The 27,218-nt window shown below is 36.7% G+C and overlaps 3 protein-coding genes across 6 annotated transcripts; 1 reads left to right on the forward strand and 2 right to left on the reverse strand.

Annotated features, from left to right (window-relative positions):
- Nucleotides 1–3,212: 3,212 nt before the first annotated feature.
- LOC113050666 (ras-related protein Rab-3D) lies at nucleotides 3,213–19,336 on the reverse strand. Its single transcript, XM_026213881.1, has 5 exons — nucleotides 19,191–19,336; nucleotides 11,154–11,387; nucleotides 5,044–5,162; nucleotides 4,813–4,937; nucleotides 3,213–4,162 (listed from the first exon to the last, which is right to left on the reverse strand). The coding sequence occupies exons 2-5, from the start codon at nucleotides 11,385–11,387 to the stop codon at nucleotides 3,978–3,980; spliced, it is 663 nt and encodes a 220-aa protein (XP_026069666.1). The 5' UTR covers nucleotides 19,191–19,336; the 3' UTR covers nucleotides 3,213–3,977.
- A 597-nt stretch (nucleotides 19,337–19,933) lies between these two features.
- Nucleotides 19,934–23,060, reverse strand: LOC113050675 (transmembrane protein 205-like). 4 transcript variants are annotated; one of them, XM_026213917.1, is made up of 4 exons: nucleotides 22,939–23,060; nucleotides 22,324–22,432; nucleotides 22,074–22,237; nucleotides 19,934–21,238 (listed from the first exon to the last, which is right to left on the reverse strand). In XM_026213917.1, exons 2-4 carry the CDS (start codon nucleotides 22,421–22,423, stop codon nucleotides 20,936–20,938), a joined length of 567 nt encoding a protein of 188 aa, XP_026069702.1. In that variant the 5' UTR covers nucleotides 22,424–22,432; nucleotides 22,939–23,060; the 3' UTR covers nucleotides 19,934–20,935. The 4 variants fall into 4 exon arrangements, with proteins under 4 accessions (XP_026069702.1, XP_026069685.1, XP_026069693.1 ...); XM_026213900.1 differs by having other exon boundaries at nucleotides 20,936–21,238; nucleotides 22,324–22,429; XM_026213908.1 differs by lacking the exon at nucleotides 22,939–23,060 and adding an exon at nucleotides 22,727–22,932 and having other exon boundaries at nucleotides 20,936–21,238; nucleotides 22,324–22,429.
- A 706-nt stretch (nucleotides 23,061–23,766) lies between these two features.
- Nucleotides 23,767–27,209, forward strand: LOC113050710 (transcription elongation factor 1 homolog). The gene is made up of 4 exons (XM_026213962.1): nucleotides 23,767–23,895; nucleotides 24,405–24,526; nucleotides 24,615–24,685; nucleotides 26,729–27,209. Exons 2-4 carry the CDS (start codon nucleotides 24,411–24,413, stop codon nucleotides 26,791–26,793), a joined length of 252 nt encoding a protein of 83 aa, XP_026069747.1. The 5' UTR covers nucleotides 23,767–23,895; nucleotides 24,405–24,410; the 3' UTR covers nucleotides 26,794–27,209.
- The last annotated feature ends 9 nt before the right edge of the window (nucleotides 27,210–27,218 follow it).

Here is a 27,218-nt window from a genome sequence, read left to right on the forward strand (position 1 = left end):
TCAGAGTGTCCAGGAGTGATATTATACCTTATATGGGTAGGAAAGAAATATAATTGTTGATTGTAAGGTGTAAAATGTGCATTTGCATTCGTCTAGCTGTTTAGGGGTGGTTTCAGTTTCTCACCCAAAATAGCATGGGCACAGTGTGTATGTGTAAAAGAGGAAGTGAATCAAGTGCATTTGCTCGAGAGACAAATGTACAGAGATTGAAGCCTTGAAATAATCTTAACAATGGCCTCTTTACATTTACATTTATTCATTTAGCAGGCGCTTTTATCCAAAGTGACTTGTGACAAATGAGGACACTGGAAGCAATCAAAAACAACAAAAGAGCAATATTATATAAGTGCTATAACAAGTCTCAGTTAGCTTAAACGCAGTACACGTAGCAAGGGCTTTTAAATAATATAATAAATAAAAAGAAAACAGATAGAAGAGAAAAAGGATTGAGCATGCAAGTGTCATAGGTCTTTTTCATTTTATTTTGAATAACTGTATAATAAATAAAAAGAATAAAGATAGAATACAAAAAGATGAAATGACTATAATAAAACGTTATTTATGATTCATGGCTTCATTCTGGAGATATGTTCAGGCTGTTTTTAAGGAGACAGATCCCTGTAATATTAACAAGCTTATTAAAGATATAAGCAAAATATATATTTTATCAAACCATCAGTACATCATAAATTTAGCGACTTAAAATGTGCCTCATGTGTGTATACTCAGGTTCCCTTGATGCAACATTGCTTAAGTTCTCAATATTTTCATAACACATGGCCATACAAGCAGAATAATAACGATGACCCATATAACGACTCTTACTGTGACGGCTAAATGTTACGATTTCAATTCATAAGTGATTTCTCTGGACTTTAATTCTCTAATTGTTCTTCCTCAGTCTCTTGTTAATTAATCCCCCATCTTTGTCATTGTCTGGAATAAATGTGCAACAGTCTGGAAGGTGGACAGGGCCAGAAGGTCTCAAATATGACCACGTAAACACATGTTGTTCATCTACATTAATGTGCTTATTTTGAACAGGTTTCTTTTGTACGTGTAGACATATAAAATAGAAATAGTGTATTGCAGCATTGCTTTACTGATATTTGCTATGCTAGACTAATTTAATTATTGCTTCAATGTAAATTAAGACTTTTCTACCTGAGAAAGAATATTGAACTAAACAGCTAAAATGGACATGACAAATCATGGCATACGCTTGACATCACACACACAAAGCACTGCTGCATTATCCCTCATGATCAAACATCTGATATTTGCATACAAGCATACCATTATGTCCCATTATGACATCCTTCACAAATAAAAGTGATGTCTAATGTCTGTATATAACAACGTACCATCACATCACATATGTAAATACTGTTTCAATTACAGCAGTTTAATTGGCTGCTGTGCATGTTGTGACATTAACATGGATGAACAATGTTCTTCTTAAAAGATTTTGGCCCCATCCACGTTCCATAATGAATGAATGTGCTTCAGTGGCCTCCATGTTAAGATACAGTTGACAACCCCCCCCCCCACCCACCCAAAAAACCCCTGACACTCAGGTCATTGGTGCATGTATTTCCTTCATTTCCTCTGGCTCTTGTGGTTGTGGTTTAGTAGTGTGTAACAGGAAAGTGAAATTCAGTAAGCCCCATTTCTTATAGTTTTCTGGGTGTGCAGATAAAGGCAGAGGAGTTGGCAGAAATACATGCATAAAGTCAAAAATCGCAAAGTCACTTTCCTTTTTGCGCAAAGACAACTAGAGCATTCAGAGTTCATCAAGCTGAACATCAATTACAATGATGCCAGAGAAAAAAACTCTTTTGGTTCCCCAAAGAATCTTTCAGTGAACAATCCTTAAGAGAACCATTTTTCAAGAACATTTTAATAATCTAAAGAATCTTTTGTGAAATGGAAAGATTCTTCAAGAAACCAATAATGCAAATAAAGGACTTCTACTTTTAAGAATGAAGGAGCGATCCAAGCCATACATAGAGACCAGGAAATTAAAGGACAGCAAGTGACAACTTAACCAACACCCAGCAATGCCCTAGAAAACATTCAGTGCTAAAGCATTCCTGGGACTCAATAATTAAGAGCATGCAACACACGATCATAGAAACGAACTGATACAATATATGCATTGAATTCATATACTGTACACAGAAATCAATGTAAGTCAATGTTGATGCATAAATGTGTAAATCCATGCACTGTGAAATCAATAGTGTTTGTGCTGCTAAATTTTTGCAATAGCTAACTGCAAAAAAATGTTTTTTTCGCTGTTATAACCCTTCAGAACCTCTCACTAACTCCTTAGTTATGCAACAGGCAAGCAAACATTGCCTTTAATAATGCAATGTAATCTGTCTTGAATGGCTACAGCCAGTGCCTTTAATGATTTTGAAATAAAAAAAACAAGGAGATAAACTAAAAAAAAATTGGTTATAAAGGGACAGTAAAGGGAGAAGGCGACATAAAACAAAAGGAAACTAATTAACAATCTTACAGATCAACTCATGTTGCACATTATGACAGAGTGGAAATATATATATATAGGGGACTTTTAATAACGCATATATTGCATGGGAGGGTTTTATAAAGACATCCAAGTTTAACCAGTCACTGGTTCACAGAAAAGTGACATGGCTTGATATCGTCCGACAGGCTGAAAACAGGCGGGAAAACGCTTCAGCGAGACCACTATCTGTCTACTCTGAAGAAACACTGGACATAACGGACAGCCAGGAGACAGTGTGCAAACACAGAGATAGAGAAGACTAGAGAGGGCTCTAGATCGCCAAAACTTGTGTCCACTGTACTGCTGCTGAATGAACCGTAACACATATGCATGAATCTCACAAAACTGATCAAGAGCATGTCCTGGTCATTTCTGAACCCAAAATCATAAGAAATATATATATATATATATATATATATATATATATATATGTTTTTTTTTGTTTGTTTTTTTTGCTTTTTTCTCTAATTTCCCATTCGTTGAATGAAAAACTAAAAACATAATCTGAAATATTAATTTGATGTATAATAACCAAAAACTGAAATAAAAATCAATAACTATATAGAAATTAAACCACCCCAAAACTATAAAAAAATATATTCAGACATTAAAAAACCCCAAAACTACTAAATATGACAAAAACACAAAAAAATGAAAATGAAAGCAGAAAATAGGAATTGTTTAATTTTTTTATTTAATTGAACCATAATTGCTTCATATTTTATCAAGTAACTATATTATGCAAAATATTACATCATACGTAACATTTTGTTTTAATAACAAGACAACCTCAGTGAAGAAGCAAACACCTTCAACATCATACTGGACATTTTGGGTTGCAGATAGTTTATTTGCTTATAATAGTATCTTATAATTTAATTTTATATGCTTATTCCAAAAAATATCAGTAAAACATTGATTTGAGTGGATGTTTCTCAGCGTGCGATGCACATAAGTTTCAAACAACAGCCCATGATTGCACATATCAGAATAACACAGTGCATTTATCTCCATAACAGTGCTGCATGAGCTATTAGGACTCTAATTTAAAGCAGATAGACACCCAAATACTGTGGGTGTTACAGTATCTGATGAGATAGAGAATACCTGCTAAAACCACAAATACCCATCGAACCGTTGCCTTTTTGAGGGAAAGACAGAGAAACGCTGGGGAACGGGGTGAGAGCGTGAGCAATGGGTGTGGATGGAGCTTTAAAACGCTGTGCAGTATCTCCAGCTGTTTGCGTCTCTGCACACACACCTGTGAATGTGTACGGGAGACACGCAGATCACTAGTGCAGTCAGATTTCAATCCACGACTATCCACATCAACAAACAACACGAGCACGTTTGGCAGATGCTGTTTGGGTTAAAAGAAGTAAAAGCAAAGATTATCCCAAGTAGTAGTGAACAGGTGAGGAGAAGACAGAGAGCGTGTGTTTTAGCAGGCACAGCCGGCGTGTCCCTCAGGAGACGTGTCCTGCGCACTGGAGTCTTTGTGGTTGGACACCTGACCGTCTCCGTCCATACTTTCACTCATCTTCTTACATATCACGTCCACCAGACACTCAAAAACCTGCTTCACGTTGATGTTGTCTTTGGCGCTGGCCTCGAAAAACTGGAAACCTGAGGAAACCAGAAAAAAAAGCAAAGCCAGGGTTACTATAGTTAACACCAATTACAATTAAAGACATGAAAAAAATGTGTTACTTAAAAATAAAATACATTTTAATTTCAGCTAGTCCCAGAGGCAAACATTGTCTCAATTTAATTTAGTTAATCTTTTTTTTTACTAAAAATAGCTAAAACTTGAAAAATATATATATCATTTTATTAAATGTAATATTTAATATTTTGTATGATGTATAGCATGATATATACAAAGACCCATATATGATATGTTTCACTTTAAAACTTATTTACATACAATTTTACAATCTAAATTACACATTTTATTCATTTATATAAGTAATATATTTATTACATATATTTCTAAATACTTTGTATATTTATAAATTACTTTTATATATATATAAATAATTGCATTAATAATAATATATTTTACTTGTAGATTGTTCAAGGACATTATTGAGGTGTGGGGAGGTAAATAAATAAATGGGGATCCCCTGATAAACCAAAGTAGAGTTTTCTACTAGATATATATATATATATATATATATATATATATATATATATATATATATATATATTATATTTGAACATTTCCAATTTCCACTGAAGTAAAAAGTCAAAATCTGCAGCCTGCATCATCTCACCGAGTTCATGAGCCAATCTCTGACTGTCCTCGGTGGGGATGAGTCTGTCATCTTCCAGGTCACACTTGTTGCCCACCAGGACCACCTGTGCGTTGTCCCATGAGTATGTCTTTATCTGAGTGGCCCTGAGAGCCAAACATGCAGAACGTGAACATTAAACACTCTTTATACACACATGATGTTCAGATGCATGCGTGTGTGTGTGTGTGTGTGTGTGAGTGTGTCCCTCACCAGTCCTGGACGGCGTTGAACGATTCCTGGTTTGTGATGTCGTAGATCAGCAGGAAGCCCATGGCTCCTCTGTAATACGCTGTAGTGATGGTTCTGTAGCGCTCCTGTCCGGCTGTGTCCTGGACAACATAATCATTTCATTACAGTAATCCTAATTAGATACATGGATTCAACATCCTGGGTTGTGAGGCTGGTGATGAGATAAATAGTCTTCATTACCTATAGTGACCAGTAGATGGCAGACAAGAGTTGTTTTTTCTACAAAGAAACACTATCATTTTTTTCTGGTCAAATCTAAAAAGCCTGTGTTAGATGATGATCATTCTTTTAGCATATTTTGCTTTATATCTTTTTGTTAACAACCTCTATGCAAATGATGAGAAAATAACGACCAAAATAAATAAAATGTATACATGTATATGTATACATTATAAGTCATAGATTTTTACAAATTCATTCATAAATGTATGTATTAATGTATATCGTAATGTTTTTAAATAATTTCTAATAAATAAAATATTGTAAATATAAATTAAAAATTATAACTTAGTAATTAATAATTAACTGATTTATTATTATTATTATTTACATTTAATTTAATTTAATATTATGCTTTCTATTTACATTATGCATAGCATGTATACAAAATACATGCATATTTAACTCATTTACAATTTTACATACAAAATTACATATTTATATTTATAATTCTAATTTATATATTTGTTATTTAAATAATATTATATAAAATTAGATAATATGAAATTGTTGAATTTTATATTTATAAAGATATAAATAATACACATTTATACGTGAAAAATATATTATATTATTATAAACGATGTGTATGTGTATTCTTGCTCTTCACTATCAATCAAAATATCTATATATCTATCTATAAAAAAACAATTATAATAATGGAAAAGAATAATGGAATTAAAAATCATCAGGTCTATTGGCATGGGTCGGCACAGCAACTATGGGCTGTCGCTTAGTAACCTGTTAGTAAGTCTTAGTAACATCAATTATTATTTAAAACACAATGACTATTCACTTGTTAAGAATTAATTATAAAGACCAAAGTGCAAAGAGACAAGAAAAAAAAAAATTAGTGGTAAACAAAGGCAATGATTTTCCATTCGGCTAATGTATGTTTTATGAATCATAAGCACAAATCACAGTCCACTATGTCACAACAATATCCTGTTTTAGGGTTTGCACCCACTACCTCAGGGATCTTCAAACACTTAGCCTATTTCCATTTTTAAATCATGCGTAAGAACCATTTATTAAACTAGAGTTAGCTACAGAAATGCATTGCAACCATTTTATCTACAGAAGTGTTTCAGTGCATCTGCTCTTTCTATCTCAGCGGTCCTGTTGGACAGACAGTCAAAGGTCAACAGATCCAGAGCTTCAGTGTGGCCAGGAGGCTCAAACTAACACACACAAGCCTTTCTGTCACTGGATCAGAGCCAAAGCACACATTAAGAGGAAACACACTGAATGCCATCCAGCTCACATTCATCTAGAAACTAACACACTGTAAAAACTACATCAAAATGGTCATGCTTAATTCAATGTGAAGTGTTGCCACTTCCTTATTAAATTTACAAGCAATTTCTGAGTTAAAATTGTTTCTACACAATTATAGTATATAGTATAAAATATATAGTATTTGCATGCATAAAATACCTGATGAACTACAGTATACAGCATAGCACTGCATGAAATCCTGCATCCCACAATGCATTGACTTGACCGTCATATCTAGTATTTATGACAAATTAACTTGAAATGATAACAGCCACGTTCTCCTTCTCTTATGTTCTCTTAACAGCCTATGTTTTAACACAGGTTTATGATGTTGTAACACAGAATTGGATTAAAATGCAAAATGATAGTTTATGTATGTTATATTTTATGTATTTTTTGTATGTCATATTCTCTTCTAATTTTGCTCCTGGACTGTTGTAAATGTGCTGTATAAATCAAATTAATGTTTGCAAAATGATAACTGGATGACAATGGCTGAATTAAACATCATCAGGGTTATTATGGTTATCTAAAACTGAAACCATAAATTTTTTTTTTACTTGAATTCAAATAAATTTTAACTAGATTAAAATCAATCTATCTATCTATCTATCTATCTATCTATCTATCTATCTATATATATATATATTTACTTCAGTGTAACGAAATTAAACTCTCCTGAGTCCTCCTGTTTGCGTTCTCAGCAGAAGGCTTGTGAGGAGGCTTCTTCTTCTTCTTGCTTTATAGCAGATTGCAGACTTTTCAGTGCATTACCGCCACCTATCTCTCAAGTGGACCATTGATACTCCTAACTGGGATTGTAGAGAGAGTGTAAATGGTCCATTTGAGAGATAGGTGTGTGGCGAGTGGGGCGGGGCCGAGAGGCGTGGGAGCGAGGAGTGAGGCCAGGTGTAGTGATTGGAGATGAGCTACACCTGAGCCCCACCGCTAGTATCGTGTCCCACGTATGAGATGGAAGGATATAAAACTGGAGTGACGACCGTGAAGGACGAGAGAGGACCAGGCCTGGGACATTATTTTAGGTGTTTTCTTTTATTTGTGCGCGTCAGTCGCCGTGAGGGGCTGACGCGCTGTTGTGTTTATTTTGGATATTAAAATGAGTTTTGATTGTGCGCCGGTTCCCGCCTCCTTCTTCCCGATGAGTAAGAAGTTTGTATCGTTACACTGCATTTTCTAACTGTAGATTCAAGCCTGTTTATTGGAAGATTTTACACTTTTGAAAGTGTTCATGTGGTCTAAACATGTAATTTGTTGTCTTCACCATGTTTTTATGTCTAGTTTTCTGCCCCTCATCATATAAGAGGCTTCTAATGTGTACTGTAGTTTAAAACTAGTTTGTGTTATATCATGCAGTTGTGTTTCAAGTCTGGATAGATCATGGAAATCATCTGAATATACATGTTTGTAGTTATTTATACCATGATCTGTCTCAATACTCAATTCTCATTGGATGGCAGGTATGCATTAAGTTGCATGGCTGCATGGCTAGCGGTGTATTATCCCTCACATATATTTATCTCTAACACTTTTAATTGGCTCAAAACCACACTTTCTAAGTACAATTTCTGTAAATAGTTTTCAAAACCCTAATCACAAATGACTGGAAAAGTCAGTCATTCATTAATCGAAAAGTGTAGAAACTGTGGCATCACAAATCATGAGTGTTTCACCATGTCTGTTGAGCAATCATGCTTGTGGTGTAAAACTCTGGTGGTTATTGCCAGACACAGAATGGCTTAAAGGATAAAGGTATGATGACTAACACAGATCTCTGAGAATGTTTCATTTGTCTGAATGTTTCCTGCTTTGTTTGCATGTGAGACTTAGGCTTTAAGTTTTAGCCTTAGGAATTGAAGAAGTTCAGATTACTGGTGTTATTAAAGAAAGCACCCCAGAAAGCCATAATTATCAGCTGCAGAAGGGAGTGTAGCTGTAATATCAGTACTGTGAGTGGGAGTGAAGTCAGTAAACTCCTGCACAGCAGAGATGTTGCTATGTTTCTATGTCGTTGTCTGCCTACTATTAACTACTATGTGAAACAGTTTACTCAAACAATAAAAACAGTAATGTAGTATTCTGTATGTGACAGTGCATACTACTTCTTACATACTATACTCTAGTATGCTGTATGAAGCTGTTTGACTGCAGGGTTATTTTAGTATCATTTAAGATTTGTATTAATATTTAGAATTTTTACATTTTGTTTCTATGTTAAGTTTTAGTAAGTTTGTTTGTGTTTTTCTCAGTTTTATTAGTTTTAGGGCATCAAGATACACTAAATTAAATCCAGCATGTTTTTAAAGGGATAGTTCACCCAAAAATGAACATTTGATGTTTATCTGCTTACCCCCAGGGCATACAGTTTAGGTGACACAAACCAAAATTTTAAGCTCAAACTGTTGCAGTCTATCAGTCTTATAATGTAAGTGGATGGGAATCAGAGCTAAAACACAATAAAACAAAAAACATACACAAACAAAACCAAATTAAACCCTGTTGCTTGTGATGATACATTAATGTGTAAAGACACAAAAAGATCAGTATTTATGTCATTTTTTTCTGATTCAGGCAATGTCTGAACTGTGAGAACTCTTCTAAATGCATTTTCAGCAGCAGGCAGTGAAGCCTCTTCTTCTTCTTCTTCTTACTTTATGGCGGATCACAGATTTATAAGTGCATTACCACCACCTTGTGGCGAGTGGGGCGGGGGACTCGATACTAGCGGTGGGGCTCAGGTGTAGCTCATCTCCAATCACTACACCTGGCCTCACTCCTCGCTCCCACGCCTCTCGGCCCCGCCCCACTCGCCACATACCCCCATCGCCCCTCGCAGGCCGGGGGGTACTCCCGAGACTGCGCTCTACTCCCCCCCCCCCCTTCCCTCCGGGGGAGACCGCTCACGGGGACCTGCGGGAACCTGGGGGTAGGACAGACGAGGCGAGAGAAAAGGAGATGGAAGGAGGAGCGACAGGGACGAGAGAGGGGAGAGAGGAAAAAAAAAAAAAAAAAAAAAATCCGGTTCCCAGACGCACTGCTGCTCGGCCCTCCACCGGCTGGGTGATCTCCTCCGCGGTGCCCGGCGGTGGCACTGGACGGCCCTCGGCGGACGGCACGACACTCCTCCGCCGCCCGGTGGACGGCGACGGCTCCTCCGATTTTGGGCAGCGGCAGGAGTCCCCCGTTCCCTGCCCCTCCGGATTCCGTCACGGAGGCGGCAGGCTCCGGCCCCCTGGCGAACGGCGCCGACTCCTCCGCTCCCTCACGGACGGCAGCCGCCCCTCCTTGTCGTGGGCGGTCGGCAGCGAGCTCGCCCGTCCCCGGCAACTCGCTCCAGCCCACCGCCTCGAGCGTCCATGGCGGCACATACCTCGCCAGCTCGAGGGCACCGCGGATTCACCACAGCGGCGAGGGATCTTCAGCAGCGCGTCCCTCCTTCTCCCGGGCTTCGGCACCACTGTAATAAACAAATCTCCATATTCATCGGGAAGAAGGAGGCGGGAACCGGCGCACAATCAAAACTCATTTTAATATTCAAAAGTAAATACAAAACGGCATAAATAAAAACCAAAACATAAAGTAATGTCCCAGGCCTGGTCCTCTCTCGTCCTTCACGGTCGTCACTCCAGTTTTATATCCTTCCATCTCCTACGTGGGACTCGATACTAGCGGTGGGGCTCAGGTGTAGCTCATCTCCAATCACTACACCTGGCCTCACTCCTCGTTCCCACGCCTCTCGGCCCCGCCCCACTCGCCACATGCAGCATCAATCACCACTGGATACCTTGACCTTTCCTGCAACATCTGAGCATTCACTTTAACTACAGCTGCAGAAGCCTAGAAAATATTTTCACCGCAAAAGAACAAACTGTATCATCTCTAACCAAACCCAAGTCCACAAAAGGACACAGAAATGTGGGTAGTTGACATATAATGTGCTCATTTTTTTTTTTTTTAATCAAAATCAATATTTTAGGTTACAAAGATATTAGAGCGCTCAATATTTTTATCCCTTTCATTATTTTTAATCAGTTTATGCTTCTCTAGTTAATTTTGCATAGTCCTATGGTATGACAAATAATAATAATAACAAAAAATCTTAAAAAAAATAAAAATAAACCTATTTAAAATAAATATGGTTCTTTTGAACTCTCTTATTCATCAAAGACTCTTGAAAAATATATGGTATAAATTATTAAGCATAAAAAACTGTTATTAATTGGGCAACAAATCAGCATATAAGAATGATTTCTGAAGGTTCATGTGACACTGAAGACTAAAGTAATGATGCTGAAAACTGTTATAATATTTCATAATATTACTATTTTTACTCTATTTTTGATCTAACAAATGTAGTCTTGGTGAACATAAGGGACTTCTTTTAAAATCTTTTAAAAACTTTTCTTTTTTTAAACATACTGAGACAAAACTTTTGAATGGTGCAATATTTTATATTTATTTATTTATATATTTATTTATATATTATAAATATATTTTTTAATAAAACACTTGAGTAGATGGGATTGATCTTGCATTAACATGACATTAAAACTTACCCAGATTTGCAGCTTGATTCTTTTGTTGTTGTGAAAAACCGTTTTGATCTTAAAATCGATCCCCACCGTGGTGACGAAGGCTGAAGTGAAGGAATCGTCCGCATAGCGAAACAGGAAGCTGGTTTTACCAACGCTGCTGTTGCCGATGATGAGGAGTTTAAACATGTAGTCAAAGTTTTGGTCGGCCGCGTCTATATGTGACGGCTGGAGACGCGAGTTGGTCACGGATGTCATCTGAAAGAGACAAAAAGAGTGCTTTAGATTTAATTCCAAAATGAACAGAAAAACCACTTGATAATATTTAGAAATCAATTCAATTCTGCTTATCATATGACCTCACATTTTATTTAGATGCAATAGTACATACACTGTTAGCAATTGATGTAATTTTTACAATAAATTTTACAACAATGCACTGTATTCATGTTTTTGTTGTAAATGCAAATGCATGATGGGAAATTAACGGACAGTCCTGTAAAATTATTGTAACTACACTGTAGAAGCATTTTTTTACAGCAACCGCATAGCATTGTGGGATCGCTGCTGTTTGAATTTTGAAATTACGCGGCCAACGGACGGTACTTTTTGGAAGAAAGAACATGTCTCAGGTATGTAACATAACATTTGTTTTATAAGTCTTTATATATTAATACTGGTGATCTGAGTGAGTGCTGATTGTTTAATTTGGTATAATTCAGTGGAATAGGGTGAAGTTAGTTAAAATCGCGTCTTCATACTCTATCCAAATTTACATCGCAAGAACTTTAAGTTACCCAGAAACTATGGACTTTGGGCTGGAACTCGGTGTGCTTCCACCGCAGCTACCATGATCTAAATAAAGTTCTGGGTAAAAAAAAATGCCCCTCAGAAAGTCCCTGCTCGCGAGGTACTTGTTCAAAGGTAACGTTACTGAACTTTCGGGAGTGGCAATGCAGCATTGTAATTTCAACCACCATTTCTTTTGATAATTTTTAAAATATTACTGTCATCGTGTCATGAAAGGTATAGTGTTTTAACTATTTCAGGTGAGAATGTAAGTTAGTTGTCTAAAACTCAAATATGCGGTTTATTTATAAAGACTGCGTCTATTAAAAAATGTGTTTCGCTGATGTCGGAGACGGTCAACTCCACGCGATCAGCGGGAGCTCAGTGATCATTAATCCGTCGGGAGCACTCTCAACTCGGCTAGACCTTCTGACATTTGCCGCTGGCTGTGATGTCTCTTTAGTGGTAAAGCATAAAATATAATTCGTTTTGGGTGAACCGAACAGGTAATCTTTGGTCTTTATTCAGTTAATCTTTTAATATGTTAAAATGAAAAAAGGAAACAATAGGCTACTGTTTGGTATAATATTTTGTTTTATATAATGAAGGCCTAACGTTACACATTTCCCTGAACTTTATTTCTGCGGCTATTAATATGTTTAACGAATGAAAATGAGAACGAAAGGAGGCAGTGGTGTTTGATATCATATTTCGTCTTATTGAAATGAGGGGAGGGGGGGTCGGTGGAAACGCGGCATAACTGTACCACGGTCATGAACGGTCAAGGCAGAAGGAAAAGACTGAGCGGGAACAGCTACAGACACTCTGCAGGATCAGCTGCACACTGGCTGCTAGATGGAACATACGTTTGCTTGCTTTAAGCCCTGTTAATAATTGTCATATGGTTATATGTCAAAGAAGAAAGGAAAGGCTGTAATTCAAAAATACTTAAAATGCCTAGTCTAAATTAGGAAAAACCATACCATAACTTTGTCTCCCACCTGATAAAATTGGTACTTTTGCCCATCCTGCCAATACTGCCACGCATGCGTGTGTAGTGAAGCGTTCTAGTGCTCTTTTAGTTATCATATTGTGTATGCATTTCAGGAGAGGCACTAAGTGCAGACAAATGGATGATGTCTTTGGAAGGGACAACTGTGATGGGGCCCCACAACAACCTTCTGAATGGAGTGCAGCGACCTTCGCTGTCTACGTGTCTAACTAACAGTATCCTACAGGCCTCAAGCACTAAAGGTATGTTAAAACAGTTTGCACACTTATAAAGAAAATAGACTCTATGATGTACTCTATGCATTGATGTCATAAGACAGGTTTCCATCCAATTCCTTTGCACCTTTTAAGCGCATTCGTAGAAATTTGGCAAAGAAACCCTATAACTTGAGAGCATTTCCATCAGCTCTGTTATGTAAATTAGAAATGGACAGGAGAGTAGTCATGAAATGCTGTGGGATCAAAACTTAAGGGGCAACTTAAAACAGCCGATAGAGTTGCAACAAATGTGCATTTATGTTGCATTTATTAGCAAGTCAATCCACATGAAAAGTTTTATTCACATTAGAATATTTTATGTGAATTTGAACCGTTTCCATTCAGGATTTTTCTGTTTGTTTTCAAAATGTTAAAATGTGCATTAAAAAGCTGGATGGAGACAAAGCTATTGCTATTAAGTGTCTAACATAGAGTTGGTATTGCCCTGCAAGACATTTATGTAAACACAGAGAAGTCTGACAGACAGCAGTTTAACATTAGAATTTTCATTAAGTAAATTTTGGGGGTTAAAGTCATTAGATGTGATTTTACTTTTTCCTTTCTCTTTGGAGTGTTACAAGCTCTCGGTGAATGAAGAAGATCTGTATAGGGTGGCCATATGCGCCGTTCATACGGGACACGTCCCCGCCAGGATTTTAATATTGCCTAAAACATCCAGGTCGATCGAGAGCTAAAGAGAGCAGGACAGACAGCTCCTTAAGCTTTTGAAATTGCTCTCATGTGTTTGTTCGTTCGTTTGAATTGAAGCGTCACTCTTAAACGCTGTTTCTTTAAAAAGGGAAACTACTTTGTTTGGCCTTCCAAAAGAGAACACGACTAGAAATCATGTTTATATCACATTTATAATGGGTTTTGACATTATAATGAAATAAACATTATAATTCAATTCAATTCAAGTTTATTTGTATAGCGCTTTTTACAAAACAAATCGTTACAAAGCAACTTTACAGAAAATTATGTTTCTACTATATTTAGTAGTAGCTAGTAGTTTGTGCACATTTGACAGGATTTTAGAAAAAATAAAAATAATAATAATACAAGACGTAGTCAGCTAGACGATGAACTATCAATATTATTAATTAAGTTATTATATGATTCAGTCACACATTTAGCAATAATTGTTATTATATATTATATATATTTAACATAATTAAATGTTTGTCTCGTTGCTTCGGCCGGACAGGGCACAGTATGTTAAGAGGCATAACATTTCAGTCACATTATAGATAGATTGGATAGCTGGTCAATCAGAGCACACTTTGCTTTTCAGAACGATGAGCTTTGTAAAAATCAACACGTTTCAGAAGGCGAGGAGAGGAGTACCTGTAGAGGAGAAACAATAATGTTGTTTTTTAACCTTAAACTGCTTAAACATTTCATTACACCAAATACACAAAATAATGTTCTTTTTAGCAACGTCGTATGACCCATTTTGCAGACACTTTTGTCCAAAGCGACATTCAATTTACAGTGCATACAGTGACATTATATATTTAAGAAAAACAATGTAAAAGCCAATGTAATTCTAAATGTTATGTTGTTAAATGTGTTGATGTTAAATAAATACATCGTCATTTTTTTTCTACAAGCAAGTTTACTTTTTATGTTTTTTTTTTTACACAGTATTTATCATTACCTGATATGAAAACTTGTTTTCACTCTCTCTGTTTTCAGAGCTTTTTGTGGAATCAACTCCAAGATGTCAGCAAAGCAGAGAAGAGACATGGGCTCAACGCACCTGTCTGCACCCTATTAAGAAGACTCCTGGGCTTTGAGTTGATGGGCTATTATTGATGCCCACCCACACCCCACAGCTTCCCCAGTTCAAGACTGGTTGGGACCTTTTGTTATTTATTACCATGTTCCCCCTGATGATAGACTGTCTGGACGTCTGGAAGTGAGCTAGATTCTTCAGTGAAACTGTAATTTTGTTTGTATGAAAAAAAAGATAAAATAAGTTTGTAATATGTGATGTTGCATAGTGTGTTAATAATAAAAAATAATAAAAAGTTGCCATTGTTTTGGTTTTAATTTTGGAAGATGGAAAATTGCAGTATTTTATTATATTTAGAAATTACAATATATTTTGAATTACAATATTGTAATTGTCTCCTGTAAAATTACAGGAAATTCCTGGCAACTGAGTTGCAGTAAATATACAGTAAATTTAAATAAATTACAGCATTTTACTGTAATAATCACAGTAGCACTGCTGTAAAAATACAGGACTCTATTGTATTAAAAAAACAATATATTACCTGTATATTACTTGCTGTAAATTCACGGCAATTAGTTGCCAGGAATTTCCTGTAAAATTACAATAAATTTTTAACAGTGTACATAATAAATTTAGCTTCTCATTCAAAGTCAACATGAAAACATGTTGGCTCTATTTAATTGCTTAACAGTCCCATACAATATGTTCTCATCAAATATCCTGTTTCACTCGGAAATAAATCACACAACAGAAGTAAAATAGGTTTTGCGAACGCCGTTTCATGTTGACTTCAAACCATACACTGTATAAAAAACATGGACGTAGTGTCCGTAATTTCATCTGCAGTTTTCTGATGAGCGTTTTTGAAGCTTAAAGTGGGCGGAGCCAGCCGTCTTCATCTTGTCACTCCCAGGTAATCGAAAATGGGCAAAAAGGCGGGAGCTGGTTGCTGAAGCCACGCCCACCTAGCTCGACGGCAGTGACAGCAGCGGCAATCCACCTGTCACTCAAGTGGCCACACCCTTAATTATGCAGAACTTTAAGGCTTAAATTTAAACGGATGAGTTATAAAAAAATTCACCCCCCTCACAGTTGTCATGAAGGCAAAATTAGCTATATAGCCCTAAATCATTTTATGAACCAGGTTGTAAACATGTTTTTTGTGCTGTAATGTTGGGTATTTTAACATGGGATATCTATGGGACTGACTCCCTTTTGGAGCCAGCCTCAAGCGGCCAGTCGATGAATTAGAGTTTAAGTCACTTCCTTGTTGGCTTCATGAAAGAGAGAGGGAGGTTGTCGCTTGCTTCAAACACATCAATCACCTCTTCTGGTCTGAAAACACATACTGTATCTGATTACCCTCAGAACCGGCCATGTCCACCGACACAAGTGATCAAATTAACAGGAAAACTCTTGGGAATGGAAATAAAACCGACACTGTCCAGCCGATCAATCAGACCCTCACCGGCCTGATGGAGAAGCTTTCCAAGGTGACGGGCCCAAGAAAAAAGTGCGCAGACCCATTAAAAAGCGAGCAGAGCGCTCCAAACACCACTCCTCCCCAGAGGTGGAGATGTTACTACAAAGAGAGTGACTGCCCACAGCAGCTATTGTCTCGAGGACACTTGTTAGGCAGCATCATTTTGAACTAAAACTGCAATAGTAATTTAGAAGGGCACGTCTGTGATTCTGAGGGGGCTGAAGGACCTGTGTTAGTGGCACATCACTCGCTCATGGAGAGAAACTCTTGATGAAAAATGATTCTGATGATCATGTGATCTCTGCACATGATCTTGAGAAGTTTGTAACTGGTGGTTAGTCAGGTTTACAGTGTAGGTTAGGGTTGCAAAATCATTGGGTAAGACAACAAGAAACACTTCAGAGGTTTTGAAACGTCTTCCTATTTTAAGAGGAAAACTGCTCTAATAAAAACAAGCACAGATTGTGTAAAAGGAACTGTTAAAAAAGAAATTTATATTTGTATTCAGTAAGGATGCATTACATCCATCAAAGGTGAGAGCAATGTTACAAAAGATTTATATTTCAAATAAATGTTCTTTTGGACTTTGTAAGGACCATGTGACACTGAAGACAGTAATGATGCTGAAAATTCAGCTTTGAAATCACAGGAATAAATTACATTTTACAATATATTCAAAGAGAAAACAGTTATTTTAAATTGTAATAGTATTTCATAATATTGCTGTTTTACAGAATTTTCCATTAAATAAATGCAGCCTTCGTGAGCAAGAGACTTAATTCTAAAACATTAAGAATTCTTACCGGACTTGTGTACAATGAAAGTCTATATGACTAAACCAACATCAATCAACATATTTCCTGTGAACTTTCACTTTAAGTAATTTGGCAAACAATAATTAAATGTCAAAACACAAACTCAGAATCATCTTTTCTTCACAATTAAATACATTTATAGTTATAGGCAAAAACTACATGCATACGTTTCCTTTAAACAATGTTTCCACTTGCTGTTATTGTCTTGTTGTTCAAACGAAACATTACAATTTGAGTAAAACTGTACTTTTTTAAGGTCTTATATTCTCGAAGGATCTTAAGCTGAAAAGTCTCGTCACATGTTGAGCATGTGCACCGACTGCATGAGACCTTTTGATACTAAAACTGAAGCCAGAGATGTCAATCAAAGTGGATTTAGCTCCATGATCTTCAACAATAAGACACCCCAAATCTCTCAAGCTACTTTGTGACCGCTTCATTTCTGCAGTTCGGATGTGTGTCTGGATGAAACCCTAATGCAACAACATAAAACAGACCTGACATGGCAGATCTTTGCTCACCATTCGTTTCACAACTCAATCTAACGGTTTTATACCAAACGGCACTCAGCACAGCCCTTTGTCCATTAGTAGGAACAGCGAATCCCATCCCACTTGTCCCACGAGAGACACAAATCAATAGTGCTATGGGCTGAATGGAACCCCTTCCCCCCATTAACATTACTTTAATCTGCATAGAATCAGAGCTTAATATTTCACACTAATAATATAGACTTACTAAAATATTAACTCCATGCCATCACCTTCAACTATGCAATAAGCTGTTAAGAATCTGTTTTGATGACAATTGTGATTAATAACAAGTTACCACCATTTTATTTGCTATAAACTATGGTTACCACTGTAAAATTTTAAGCAAAATAACATTTTATCAAACTAGATGCTATCGTCTCAGTTGCAATGTAGACTTCTTTCTTGGGTTTCAATAAGAAACAGTAAACAACAAACAAACATATACATTTACACCAAAACTTTAATAGTACAATCAATCAATGATATTCATATTTAAATGTTATGGGCATATCTGGGCTCATAGAATTAGATTCTATGTGCTTGACTTTTTTTTTTTTTTTTTTTTATCTATACCACAGTTACAACACTGAAAAGAGCAGATTTGTAGAATATCATATTTACACCCCGAAGGACCAGAATTGACCTCAGCTGGTTTGAATGTCTTTCTCAGAAGTGCTGTAGAGATCAGAGTGACTTCATCACTCACACAGAGGGCCAAACAGTGTTTTGAGGGACAGGGTCTCTGGCTAGTTTTGTTATGAACACCTGGCAACCCTTTCCGTCAAACGGGTAACGTTATTATTATAAACATAGTGGACTCATCGAAAACTATTCATGGCATCATGCATTAAAGAGAAAATAATCACTTCATCCGACTTTTAAGTGAATAGAATAGACATTGACAGCCTTACTTACTGGAGTTCTCTCACTGGTGATGTAAATAGGTATTTGGTACAGGTATTTGGACCAAAGCACCGTGAGGCAAGGGAGGGGGAGACTAAAAATCTTTCTAAACTTAAAACGTTTTTTTTTTTCTCATTTTGTGTTGTTTTACTACTCACACCAGTATTTCAAGTATTTAGTAAGGAATTTACGCCTATGGTAGTCTATCGGGTTATACTTTTGATATGTACCTTGGTATTCACATGGCATTCCAAAGAAGAGAACCGTGGAAGAATACCGTGGTAGTGTCATTGTTTATGTACACAGCTGTTCAATCCGGACTGAATTCGAATCTTCGTTCTCTGGCGTTCTGAACTATTTGAAAGAACTACAACAACGACAATCACGATGGCAGGATGAACAAATGTTAACAGTTCATTTGCTGCATGACCTACACAGTTCATAAAGATTTTACATTCAGAAACACAGAAAGGTGCATAAGGGTAAAAAATAACTCTCAGACGAAAAAACTAAATTAAATGAGGTTCTTACCCTCACACGGATACTCGACGCTTTATCTCGTGCTCCGGTAACAGCCTGGTACTTCCTCGCATGGAACAAACTCTGTCGGTGTGTGAGTGTATGAGTGTGATTGTGTGCGAGCGTGCGTGCGTGCGTGCGTGCGAGCGTGACAGAGCTCCCGGATCTGAAGTGTTTATTTACACAGCAGCTTCCAGCTCCGTTCGTTTTCTTTTTCTTTTCCGCTCAGTTACTTTTCTTTCACTTTACAAACTTTTCTGAATATACTTGAATTGTATTGGAAATGTAAAATACAAATTATGTTCTTTATCTAACTATCTATCGGTCATTTGAAATACATTTACATTTTCAATTTGATTCAACTGAGCTAGTAAACAGGATGCACAATTACAATTAATATATTAATTTAAGGAAGTAGGCATTAAAAAAGCCTTATATTATTATTATTTTTGTACTATTAAGTCTTTAAGTTTTAATGTTTATCGGCCGTGCAGATAAATAGACATTTAATAAATCGTTTTAAATACATTTTTCATTACTGCTAGAGTGAAAACTCTTAATTTCCCAGAATGCCTTTACATCCTGTGAGCTGTGGACAATTAAATGCAAATTCCAACTTATGAAATGCGAATCAAGTTAAAAGAATAGTTCAACTTCAGCTGCTGGTCCCCATTGACTTCGTGTGTGTGTGTGTGTGTGTGTGTGTGTAGAGAGAGAGAGTCTGCATGTTTGTATAGCTGCAGTAAGAAAGCAAATAAAAATTCACTTATTTATTTGAATTAAAAATCAACATGTATAGATGTTTTATATTTCTTTAACTGAATACATGCTTGTTCAATGTCAGCAACAAATAAACAAAGAAAAACTCTTTCAGTTTGCTTTCTAAATATGACCAAGATTCCCAATGGACACAAAACACACACAAAGAAAGTTGGCTTTCTTTTCATTAGAAGGGAAAATATGATACAGAAATGATATAAGAAATGGTATAGAACACTATAACTAATAGAAAGTTATAGAAAAATTAACTAATTCACAGCAAAAGTTTGAATATGCAGAGAAATCAACGGAATCACATTTGTATGTCACTGAATCTTCAACAGCACTCTTTTCCATGTCCAGTGAGAAAAGCAAGTTTACTTTCTGTTCAAACATCATTTTTACAAAAGACGATCAAAAGTTCATTTATTATTCACTGCTTGTTGTCCACAGAGTTTAATTGCCATTATAGTGTCATTCATTCTATAGGATGTTGTAAACAGCATTTTATGATAAACAATCCTATAACTGGTCCACTCTTCTTAATATTTCTGGCCTTTTACAGCAAAACAGGAAGTGTACAAAGGTAAGGGTGGCATCTAATGACATTATCCACATATTGTATAGTTATGGACAAAACAGAATGAGGAGAATATTAAAATGAAACCTGACTGTAAATGAAAAAAAAAAAATACTTTAACGTATATACTTTAATTCAATTCCCTAATATTCAATGTTTTATTGTACATTACATAATATATCATGATATAAACAACTCACAAATAAATGAAAGTAAATACAAAATCAACTGGGCTCTTTCACTCGGTTCACTTTTGGCTCACATCAAGGGGTCTGAATTTGGTTCTTTTAACCTTAACGAACACTAAACACCCTTGTTGTATAAAAACTAGAAGCATTACTGTTATACAAATCACTCCAGAATAATGGTCTTAAAATATCTGTCTGACTGTACTCTTTCTCAAAGACACACAACACACTCATATAGTTCCTAAATGGAGCGCCAGGTAAATGAGATTGATGGTAGTGGAGAAAAAGCCTATGAGGTTGCAGAGGTTGGACAGACCGTGGTAGCGGTAGAAGGTGGTCCTGTGCTCCTTGTATTTCGGGTCCTGCTCACGGAGTTTGGCGTATTCTTCCTTATTGGAACTCATACCCACCTGATTTCCCAGACCGTGCTCCTTCTCGATCTCCTGCATGACCAGCATGCTCTCGGTGGCAGACGGACCAAACCACTGCACGTTCAGGCCGGCCATGATCACAGCCACAAAGAAAAGAATCATCTGCCCAGAAAAATAATGTTTAAAGGGAATAGAAACAAAATGAGGAAAGAAGCAAAGATTTGTTGAAAATGTGCACCCTCAGGCCATGTTTCTTCATCCGAACAGATTTGAAGAAATGTAGCGTTACATCACTTGCTCACCAACGGATCCTCTGCAGTGAATGGGAGCCGTCAGAATGAGCATGATGAAAACATCAGTTTTTCAGTTTGTGAAAAGCAGCATGTTTGTAAGAAACAAATCCATCATTACGGTGTTTTTAAACTCTAAACTGTTGCTTCCAACTTAAATAGGAGACCTCTATCTGTTAAAGTGATTTATTTAGTGAAAAAGTCACCACATCTGAATCAGTAGAGAAATATGCAGAGATCAAGCACCGTTTAAAAGTGAAAACCATCCAGGACAGTCGCAAACAAATGTGCTGGTGGATTTTGATGTGAAGAGGACAACATGGAATGGGCTTTTTCACTGGATGAAGTGTTATTATGGGTTAAAGACTCATTTTAGCCGGAAGCGATGTTTGATTTTTTTTTTTTTTTTCTTACAAATATGCAGCTTTTTGCTTCAAGACATTAATTGATGGACTGGAGTGGTGTGGATTAATGTGATGTTTTTATCAGCTGTTTGGACTCTCATTCTGACGGCACCCATTCACTGTAAGGTATCCATTAGTGAGCATGTGATGTAATGCTTAATTTCTCAAAATCTGTTCTTATGAAGACATAAACTGCATCTTTATCTTGAATGGCCTGAGAGCACATTTTCAGCAAATATTAATTTGTGGGTGAATTATTCCTTTAATGACTCATGCAGAATATATAAAGTTTTGATTGGTCACCTGAATGCCCTCGTGCCAGTCCAGCAGTTCTCTGGGGTGGTACACAGCATATATGGCCAGACTAACTGCATTTCCACCCATCAGACAATTGAAATAAATTGGAAATAACTTGCTTTGAACAAGGCCGAATGTGTGCATGGATACCTGGGAAATCAGCACAAAACCTGAAAATATAAAGAGGAAATAGAAGTATGCATGGCATACTATATGATGATATATTATATTATTATATGATCGTATATTAATTTACCTGCTATGAAAGACACCCACACCTGCATTCCCCAGATGAAAGAAATCACCAGAAGGTGAAGCACTTTCACAAAGGCAGTTGGGTCTCCCTCAGTAGTCATAATTAACTTCTGAAAAAATGTAATAATATTAATAATAATAATAAAAATAAAAAAATCAGCATGTCAAATAAAAGGTCTCAGAAAATCTGCAACAGAATGTATAAAGATTCACAACCTCATCGAAATATAAAGCTATATATGCATAACATTTTTACAAATTACATATAACGTGCAAGTGCACATACATTTAAAGTGTGTCAGTATAGATAAGAGCTTTGTGTATGTACTGATGTTGATCAAATTGTCGAGAACAACATACTACTGCAAAACATAGCCTGTAGTTTTTGCGCATTAAAACCTTACCGATGCTCCTGATCTGTTATGCTTATGGATCCGCTAAAATAAGTTGCATCAGTTTACTTTCTGTCCCGTTAGTAAGAAAATGACAACAGCACACGTTTCAAGACTTCCGCGATAGTAGTTCACGCAATTTCTCTATCACTTACGCAAGCAGTTACACAATGGAGCAATTTCCTTCTCAGTGTTTTTTCTGTTGGTCTATAGAAATTACATACCCGAGCTTTGAGTCACTTTATACAGGTCTTTTTCCAACGATCAGTTTCGAAAGATAAGATATCTGCAGCACAAAATTTCAGCTCCTGTTGCTTAACACCACACCTACCCTGTTAGTCCCGCCCCCGTGATCACACCACCCAATCACGCTCTCTTATTCAAATATATAGATGTATGTCATCCAATCACGATGCAAGTAGCTGCTCGTCTGTCTAAAGCCTTTCCAAAATTGTAACTAATTAACTATAGGAGATAACTAACGTGAAATCATTAGTTCATATAGATCATATTTTAATATAAGTCAGTGTTGATGTACTATTATAATATTTAATATTTTTTTAATTACCTTATTATTATTTTGATATTTAAGTTTTCATTTCAATTTGAAAGTTTTAGGAATTTTATATGTTTTTTTCATTTTTATGAGTTTTATAAGTTTGAATTGAATTTATATTTTTATTTCAATTTTATGTAATTAGAAAACAGACTTTTGATTTTCTTAAAACATTTTAATTATCGTTTGTTTATACTCGTGTAATGAATTTATTGGGTAATATTGATGAAAAAATATGATGTTGATGTCCCCGTCGTACACATTCAAAAGTTTGGGGTCAGTAAGATTTGTAAGGTTTTTCTCTTTTGTTCATCACGTCTGCATTTATTTGGTTCAATAATAGGTACCTTTTTTACATTTATTTTTTTTGTTTTTAGATATTATTGCAATTTAAAATAATGTTTAATAATTGAAATGTTTCTCTCCTCAAATGAACTCAATTTTGAACTCAGTTAGGTAGTTCTGGTGTTTAACACTAGAGGACGATCCGCTTTTAAACGCTTTTTTGAAGGCCCTTTGACCGACCGGAAGTACATCTTCTGTTTACTCTTTGTAGTCAGTGAGCTGTAGCCAGTAACGTTAGCTTGTTTTCGCCGAGAGTCGCATCTCTTTAAATCACAGTTCGGTAAGACATTAGTTTTTTTTATTTATCCTCCTAGAAAGCACAATGTATTTCTTAAATGTTGAAATGCTCGTATATATCGTGAGTGTTTTGACCATATGGTTTTGCTCGACTTTTCATTGTATTTCCATTTTACTGATTGTGTTTGTTTCTCTTTGTATTTATGTTGCCTAGAACCTAGAAAACCTTTACGTATCTCCAAACGCTTACATTTTAATTAAAAAGAAACACATTAGTTAGAAATACACCCGTTTATATATTATTTGTGCCTGCTGTTTGTCAGTTTGAGACAAAATAGACAGTCAATGTGGTTTAATCTCATATCAGAAAGAATGGATTTGAATGGTACATAATTTTTAGATGTTAAATATCACTCTGTGTTGTAAAACTCCTCGCTGGAAGAGGCTGTTGCTTGTGTATATTTGACACGAGCAGCTCCCTCATTTAAGGCTCATGTATTTAAAGATTGCTTTATGTGGTATGTTTTTATTTGTGCTTTATTCTCCATGAAGTAAAAGATGGGACGCAGAAAGTCGAAGAGAAAACCCCCTCCCAAGAAAAAGATGACGGGAAACCTGGACACCCAGTTCACCTGCCCCTTCTGTAACCACGAGAAGTCATGTGACGTTAAGATGTAAGAAGAAAACTCCTGAAGTGTAACTTGATTTTTGCATGCAAAAATAAATAAAAAGCTAATGCTCAACATTTTTACTTTATTCCAGGGAGCGAAGTCGAAATACGGGGATAATATCCTGTACTGTGTGTCTAGAGGAATTCCAGACACCAATAACCTGTATCCTTCTCAAAACCCATTTGAAACCGACATGTATTTGATAAATTAATAGAGAATTAGTAACGATTTATTGCATGATGTATATTATTCAAGTAATAGTCCACCCAAAAATAAAAAATTGCTAAAAATGTTCTCACCGTCAGGCCATCCAAGACTGGAACAGATTTGGAGAAATGGAGTCCAGTCCACATTCTTCCACATGTACAGCACATACAGAGAATTGAAGTTGCATTACTCTCAGACCCTTGTGCATACAGATAACACTAACAGTAGAACATAAAATACAGATAAAATTAAAATACAACTGTACAAATAAGGTAATGTAAAAAAAAAAATATATATATATATTGATAAGTAAAGCAGCACAAGGCAGATGGAGTGCAAACCGGTGAAGTAAACGAACAGTTTAGATATAATGATTGCAGGGGGGCTGAGGTTCAGCGTCACTGGTCCACTTCTCATCTGCTCTCACTATGTGTTGAAGGCTTCATACCACACAGTGATGCTACCCGACAGGATGCTCTCGATGGTGCCTCTGTATAAGGTGTACATGATGGGGGGTGGGGCTCTGGCTCTCCTCAGTTTGCGGAGGAAGTAGAGACGCTGTTGTGATTTCATGGCCAGTGCTGCAGTGTTTTCAGTCCAGGAGAGGTCCACTGTGCTGAGATGAGATGAGATGTGCACACCCAGGAACTTGGTGCTGCTCATTCTCTCCACAGTCGCACCGTTGATGGTCAGAGGAACATGCTGAGTGTGTGCTCTCCTGAAGTCAACAACAATCTACTTTGTCTTCTCCACGTTCAGAGAGAGATTGTGGTCACTGCACCACTTGGCCAGGCGGCTCTCCTCGCTCCTGTAGTTTGTCTCATCTCGGTTACTAATGATACCCACCACAGTTGTGTCATCCGCAAACTTAAAGAGGTTGGAGCTGTGTGCAGTCAGTGTAGCATTACATCAGTTACTCAGCAATGGATCCTCTGCAGTGAATGGGTGCCGTCAAAATGAGTCCAAACAGATGATAAAAATGCATATTTCTCTCCTGATTCAGACAAGGTGACTTCCACTGGAGAATATGGATAGAAGACTCATTTTAACTGGAGGCAACTACTTAAAGATTAATTTGTTTCTAATGAACAGGCAGATTTCCAATTCGCAATACTGATGGACTGGAGTCAGGCGGGAAGGAAGTCGACCGGAAGTTGAAGTCGGCCGGGTGCCGCCATCTTGTAGCAGAACTTCACTTGCGTTAGCATTCCCATTGACTCCCATTCATTTTGGCGTCACTTTGACAGCGAATAACTTTACATCTGAGGCGTTTAAAAACTCCATTTGTCCATTAATTATTTCTAAAGATACACAACAATGTATAAAAGGCTCCATTAACTTTGTATCTCACTTTATGTTCCCGTAGAAGCAGTTTTTGTAGGCTAACGATTGCGTCAAAACCAGCGACCCACTGTCGCACAGTAGAGAAATTACAGTATGGAAAGGAGAAGCTCGCAGGCAATAGTTTACTGTCTATGAGGCTATCGGGGGGATGTGGAGGTCAAGGGAGATAATTAATCAGAATACTTACTCCTGCTCACTCACGCCAAAGAACTCCCCGCTCAAGCTCGCTGTCTCTGCAAGATTAACGATGGCAGTTTTCACGCACAGCTACTAGAAGATTTACATCTGGCAGACAGTTTGCTGACGTCGTCAAGCTTCGTTTGAGTCTGCGCGTCAGAAACGGAAGTGCTAAAAATGGGCTTCACTTGTCTCAATTGAGTTCCAATGGGGTCGTTGTGTCCATTTCTTTTACTGTCTATGACTGGAGTGGTGTGGATCAGCAGTTTGGACTTTCATCCCGACGGCACCCATTCACTGCAGAGGATCCATTGGTAAACAAGTGATGGAATGCTACATTTCTCCAAATCAGTTCCAATAAACAAACTCATCTTCATTTTGGATGGCCCGAGGGTGTGTAAATCCTCAGCAAATGTTCATTTTTGGGTGAATTATTTTAACGTGATGTTGGTTCTTGTCCTTAAATCGCTCTCTCAGATCTCTCAGAGCCGGTGGACGTGTACAGTGATTGGATAGACGCTTGTGAAGCAGCCAATCAGTAGTTTTGCAGGGTCAAAGGTGACCAAATACTCTGAAAGATTTGTGTTTGTTTTTACCTTCTGTATTGATTCACTGTTCAATCTTGTATTGAAGCTGAAATAATCATCTAATAAAGCCACAGGAGGAGGTTCAGGCAACACTGAGATGATGATGATGATTAAAATCCAGCCTTTTTCCTTTTTGTTAATTGTTACAAAAATTCTGAAAGAAGTGAAACAGATGTAATTTTCAAAATAGCTGTTTTTAGATTGTCTTGTGCATTTTACGATTTAGGTTTTTATAAGACCATGTAGTATCATTTAAATAATTAGCATATTCTCTCGTGGAAAACCTCGGTCCACTTCTGTTGTGGAATCGGTTCAAATGTATTGTTACAAACATTTCCGTTTCATGAAAATAAAGAGAAATAATTTGAAAATAGTGATTT

Source organism: Carassius auratus, chromosome 3 (genome assembly GCF_003368295.1).
Source record: "Carassius auratus strain Wakin chromosome 3, ASM336829v1, whole genome shotgun sequence".
Lineage (NCBI taxonomy): Eukaryota > Metazoa > Chordata > Actinopteri > Cypriniformes > Cyprinidae > Carassius > Carassius auratus.

Bases quoted from the DNA above. Each gene is read 5' to 3' on its own strand.
- LOC113050710 (XM_026213962.1), top strand. From the start codon at position 24,411: ATGGGACGCAGAAAGTCGAAGAGAAAACCCCCTCCCAAGAAAAAGATG. The intron at 24,527-24,614 runs GTAAGAAGAAAA...ACTTTATTCCAG, and splicing joins AAGTCATGTGACGTTAAGAT to GGAGCGAAGTCGAAATACGG. The intron at 24,686-26,728 runs GTATCCTTCTCA...TCGCTCTCTCAG, and splicing joins ATTCCAGACACCAATAACCT to ATCTCTCAGAGCCGGTGGAC.
- LOC113050666 (XM_026213881.1), bottom strand. From the start codon at position 11,387: ATGACATCCGTGACCAACTCGCGTCTCCAGCCGTCACATATAGACGCG. The intron at 4,938-5,043 runs GTGAGGGACACA...TTTGGCTCTCAG, and splicing joins TTCAACGCCGTCCAGGACTG to GGCCACTCAGATAAAGACAT. The intron at 4,163-4,812 runs GTGAGATGATGC...TGGTTTCCTCAG, and splicing joins GAGATTGGCTCATGAACTCG to GTTTCCAGTTTTTCGAGGCC.
- LOC113050675 (XM_026213917.1), bottom strand. From the start codon at position 22,423: ATGACTACTGAGGGAGACCCAACTGCCTTTGTGAAAGTGCTTCACCTT. The intron at 22,238-22,323 runs GTAAATTAATAT...TTATATTTTCAG, and splicing joins GTGGGTGTCTTTCATAGCAG to GTTTTGTGCTGATTTCCCAG. The intron at 21,239-22,073 runs GTGACCAATCAA...TTTTCTGGGCAG, and splicing joins ACTGGCACGAGGGCATTCAG to ATGATTCTTTTCTTTGTGGC.